Source organism: Haliaeetus leucocephalus, unplaced genomic scaffold (assembly GCF_000737465.1).
Source record: "Haliaeetus leucocephalus isolate CR32 unplaced genomic scaffold, Haliaeetus_leucocephalus-4.0 Scaffold93, whole genome shotgun sequence".
Taxonomy (NCBI): Eukaryota; Metazoa; Chordata; class Aves; order Accipitriformes; family Accipitridae; genus Haliaeetus; species Haliaeetus leucocephalus.
Genome location: NW_010972529.1, coordinates 1,493,537 through 1,498,039, shown reverse-complemented (window position 1 = coordinate 1,498,039; position 4,503 = coordinate 1,493,537). Strand labels below are relative to the sequence as shown.

Below are 4,503 nucleotides of genomic sequence, written 5' to 3'. Positions count from 1 at the left end.
CGCTCCCCCTCATCCCGCGGGGGCTGCGGGCGGCGGCGGGAGGAAAAGCGCAAGCGCGCTAAGTAATCGCCGGCGCGTCGTGGTGAAACGTAACGTCGGTGTAATTCTGGCTGAAAGAGCCTTAAGCTGTGTACCCGTCGCCAGAGCTTACAGCGCGGAGACGGGAAGCGTCCGCCTTGGGCCCTTCGTTACGCCGCGGTATTGCTGCGCTCGTACGAGGAGTCAGGGTTTGGCAGGGCTGCCGGCAGGGACACGTGGAATGCCATCGCTGCAAAGGGTGTCCGAGTCCCCCCAGAGATAGGAACTTTACCGGATCTACACAAAAACACTTCACCAACATCAGAAGCGACCGGACTCTGCTTTTTATGGCATGTGTGACCATTTACATACCGAACCCATAAGCAAAAAAACAAACTAGCATTCGTTGACGCAAATTTGTTGAAACCGTATGCTCAAAAGCATACGCAGCGTAACGCACCTTAGATTAGCGGACTGCCAACTTGCGAACTCAGTGGGATGAGGATTGTTCTACTGGTTTGGAGTGCGCTGTGAGGGAGCCCAATCCTTGGTAAGCTTCTGCTTCTACATGAGTAAACAGACTAGACTCCTCAGCTACAGATGTGGTGGAGCCACCACAGTATCTCTCTTACCTGCATACACGCTTTTACCTGCAGAAAATTCTTACGCCTCAGAGTAGGCATCCTAGCTCATCCTGTCCGCGCAAAGAAGGCTTTTGTGAACTTGCTCCCTCCCTTTTTATTTTTTTCTAAATAAAACATTAATCTCAGCGCTTAATATACTTTCAGGTAGAAAGTAGAAGAAAAGACTGTTACAAAAAAGTCTTCATGTAATGTATGTAAACAGTAACAAATAATGTAAACATCACATTTCCTCTCCTGAGATATTCACTCTTCATTTTTGTCTCTTCTTATTCACACATTCATTCACAATAATTCCATCTATTCATTCATCTATAATTCTCTAACTGCCCGGTAGGTTATCAAACGTATTTGCTCTCATTGTACTTAGTTAGGTAGATACCCTAAATGTCCTTAAAACCAGAAAGTGTAATAAAGCATTCATTTAGTCATTTTCATTATTCAGGATTTCACTGGATATTTGTTTTCATTGAAAACTGGATTCATCATATAAATCACAAATTATTAATTCCCTCTCCAATCAACTGCTGCAGAACAGCTAAGGATCTGTAACAAGGATTAACTTACAAATGAAGGCACTTGGACCTGTGGTGATCTTCAATCCCTTCAATGCCCTTCAACCCCAAAGTACATTTGAAAAATGTCAGCACATCCTTTTTCTTCTAAAAAATGATATAACTGCCCCAAATCCATATGATTTCCTCTGGCACCATGTGCATCAAAACATTTTTCTTCCAAAGTGGAGAACTTTCTTTGTTTCTGAATCTCAGCATGTCCTCCACCTTCCAAAGAAACATCTTCTCTATGCCGAATGAGAATTCTTTTCCACGTTAATCTTCTTACTCTGAAAGCAAATAGGGAAATATGAATCTATCTATAAAATAAAGACTGTTTGAGAAAATACTATGAAATAGCTATTATCACAGAAGTCAATAATTTCCATTTGTACATATATCTTGACAGAGATAATGGTTCCCTAGCTGGTCATAGAAATACTGCTCACATGCAAACACTCCCATAAGCAGGAGCTTGTTTCTTTTTATCTCCTGAGGATTCAACAAAAACCTTAACCTTATTCCTCACCAAGTAATTCATGAAGATGTGGTTTCAATTTCAGTGCTCACTTCTGCCTTACCTGTGCTAAGAATTCTCATATTCTCATACTCTCTTAGCTGTTATAACCAAATGACAACATTCATTTTGTCTGCACCACCCAGAAGTTTAAATGATGGGAGCAGAATAAAACATGAATGTAAAGCAATATAACAGCATACATATCTAACACGACTGGGGTACTGCAGTCCATTGCTATACAAGTGAAAGACAGAGGAAGATAAAACAGAAATAAATGTGCACCGTGCAGTACTAGTAGCTTTGCTGCAACCAACAGTACAGTGGATATTCAGAGTTGTACATACATTATGATGAACACGAATACTTCACAGACCTTTACAGGTTGGAATGTGGTTGGATTTCCCACCTTCTGGCCACATACACAACATGAAAAATGTAATAGTCTAACTATTAAAGGCATTTAAGCACAAAGAAAAACTAACCTTGACCAGAACTCTTCACAACTACTTTGTAGACCTTCTACGCAAACAACACCTGGTTTCCCTGGCATGCAAAACCCTGACAGAGCGAGCTCCTTGGCCCAGTCAATAATATTCTTTCTTTTTTGCTTGTTATAAATGTGGTGACTATAGATCCACAATCGAGTGAACGTGTTGTCTTCTGACTGCATGGCATTCGATGTTGTCACTGAGGAAGACAAACGCTCTTTGTCAATGTAAGCAGCTGCATGGTCTTTAACCCATTCCCTTGCACTCAACACGCAGGGCTCACCACTGCAGTTTTGCATCAAATACGTTTTTAGATCAGAGTTCAGGTGAATCTGCTGAGAGCGGCTTAATGCCGATGACCTAAAAAAAAAGAAAAATACAAATGCAGTTGTAATACGCTTACGATTTAGCATGTCTTTCAAACAGTTTTACTTCAAGCTGCCAAAAAAATCAGGCCATATTTAGATGGTAGGCACTTGCTATTGATATTTAAGTCATAATAGCTATAAAAAGGTCTTAATTAGCATTTAATTGGTGTGCTACCTCTTGAGTTCACATATAGTACTACCAATTTGTAAATCAAAATCAAGGAAAAGGTATTTGAAAAGTAAGTATGGTGGCTGAACTAATTTCCTGCAATGCTCAAGGCTACTTCTTTAAACAGATATGTTCCAATAAAAAATAACAGAAGCCTGGGAGTAACAGCATTTTGACAAGGGAAGAATAAGACCATTGAGTAACTTTTCATGCCTTTACTTAGTGTTAAGCCTTGTCAAAACGGACAACAGTCTCCCTTCTTGAGCATCAGACCTATGAACAGTATCTACATGTAACCCCTCTGTACAGAAGATGGCACGCCTCCACACTTTTCCCATTTTTCTCACTTATTTGCTGAGGACACCAGAGAAATCATAACCTTGCAGATTTGTTTTTCTTCAGCACTGTTGTCCATCTGGCTTAATTTGACAGTAAACTATCAAAAAAGGACTGCTTTCTCCTATTATAACTGTATTTATGTAGTACACCATAGCTTCTAAATGTTTTTATTAGCTGTACTTTTAATGCCATACCTCACAGTAATTTCTGGTAGAACAGTTGGATACTTGAATGGTAAAGCACAGGCCATGGAGAATTCCACCTAAAAACAAATGAGCAAATGTTCAGCTCGAGTAAGCCCTAAAATCCCACAAAATAAAAATAAAAAAAAATTAGAAAGGTGTTTATGATACCATAGAGGCATTGGTGACCTCTGGCTTCACATTCAGTACAAACTGAACTTTCGAAGATGGCATCTCTGCAGACTCGTTTTCAGCACAGTGTTTCAGTTCTGCTACAGCCAGCTGGTCAGTCACAACAAACTCTTCCTCATAAGGAAACATGCTGGAGAGTAAATCTAGTTCTGAAAGTTGTATCTCAGCTTCTTCTCGGTTACTCATTTCTGTTGTTCCCTAAGCAAAGAGGAAATCAGGGAAGAAAACCAGGGCTCGAATATGGGACAAAGTTCATTAACCACCCCCACGGAAATCACACGAACCCTTCCTTGTTAACCAAGCCCATCAAAACCGAACCGGTATTCGTCGGGCAGTTGGGAGCACGAAGGTACTCTGTGGCAGCCCACGAGGTTCCCATTGACCTGAGGCGGGACAGGATGCGGTTGGCGGTGGGTCACCAAACCAAGTTCTCTCTCACGGGGCCGCACACCCGGAGCGCGGCCGCCTCTGCTGCTCTGGCGGCCGCGGAGGTGGACGTCGGCGCGCCCGGGGGGAGCCCCCGCTCGCCCGGCGGGCCCGGGCCCGGCCCCGGCCCCGGCCGGAGGCAGCTCCCCCTCCCCGCACCGGGGGCGGAGCGGGGAGGCGCCAGGTGCCCGCGCATGCGCCGACACGTCCCCGTGCCCGTGCCCCTCACCGCCCTTCCCCTCCGCCGTGCCCTCACGGCCCCACAATGCACCGCGCCGGAAGCGCGGATGGCAGCCGGGGGCCGTCTCCCAGCCGCCTGGGGATGAGGTGAAGTTGCCGGGCTGCTCCGAGACGGAGCCATGCGCCGCCGAGCTGTTCGCCCCGCGGCAGCGGCAGGTGAGGGACGGAAGCACCCCGGTCCTGTCGTCGCGCTCCTACCGCCGCGGCCGTCCTCCTTCCCCCACCCCGGGACTCGCTCCTCCGGCGCTCCGCAGCCTCCGTTCCGGCCGGGACGGCTCGGCTTTCCCTATTGCCTGCGGCGCCTGTCAGTGAAGGCGCGGGAGGCGGGCGCGGGCCAATCGGAAGCAGGCGGGGCGGTGCAGCGCG

The 4,503-nt window shown here is 46.0% G+C and overlaps 2 protein-coding genes across 4 annotated transcripts in view; one reads left to right on the top strand and one right to left on the bottom strand.

Moving 5' to 3' along the window:
- Positions 1–967: 967 nt before the first annotated feature.
- Positions 968–3,996, bottom strand: RWDD2B (RWD domain containing 2B). 2 transcript variants are annotated; one of them, XM_010585293.1, is made up of 5 exons: positions 3,790–3,996; positions 3,451–3,669; positions 3,292–3,359; positions 2,216–2,581; positions 968–1,503 (listed from the first exon to the last, which is right to left on the bottom strand). In XM_010585293.1, exons 2-5 carry the CDS (start codon positions 3,655–3,657, stop codon positions 1,266–1,268), a joined length of 879 nt encoding a protein of 292 aa, XP_010583595.1. In that variant the 5' UTR covers positions 3,658–3,669; positions 3,790–3,996; the 3' UTR covers positions 968–1,265. The 2 variants fall into 2 exon arrangements, with proteins under 2 accessions (XP_010583595.1, XP_010583596.1); XM_010585294.1 differs by having other exon boundaries at positions 3,855–3,996.
- A 130-nt stretch (positions 3,997–4,126) lies between these two features.
- USP16 (ubiquitin specific peptidase 16) overlaps positions 4,127–4,503 on the top strand; it is a 21,191-nt gene continuing 20,814 nt past the window's right edge. For both annotated transcript variants that reach the window (XM_010585292.1, XM_010585291.1), the window contains exon 1: positions 4,127–4,293. The gene's annotated coding sequence lies outside the window, so the exon portion shown is untranslated. The remainder of the gene's footprint in view (positions 4,294–4,503) is intronic.

Excerpts from the sequence above, each read along its gene's own strand:
- RWDD2B (XM_010585293.1), bottom strand. The coding sequence starts at position 3,657 with ATGAGTAACCGAGAAGAAGCTGAGATACAACTTTCAGAACTAGATTTA. Across the intron at positions 3,360-3,450 it reads AGGTCACCAATGCCTCTATG|GTGGAATTCTCCATGGCCTG; the intron begins GTATCATAAACA and ends ATTTGTTTTTAG. Across the intron at positions 2,582-3,291 it reads CTACCAGAAATTACTGTGAG|GTCATCGGCATTAAGCCGCT; the intron begins GTATGGCATTAA and ends CTTTTTTTTTAG.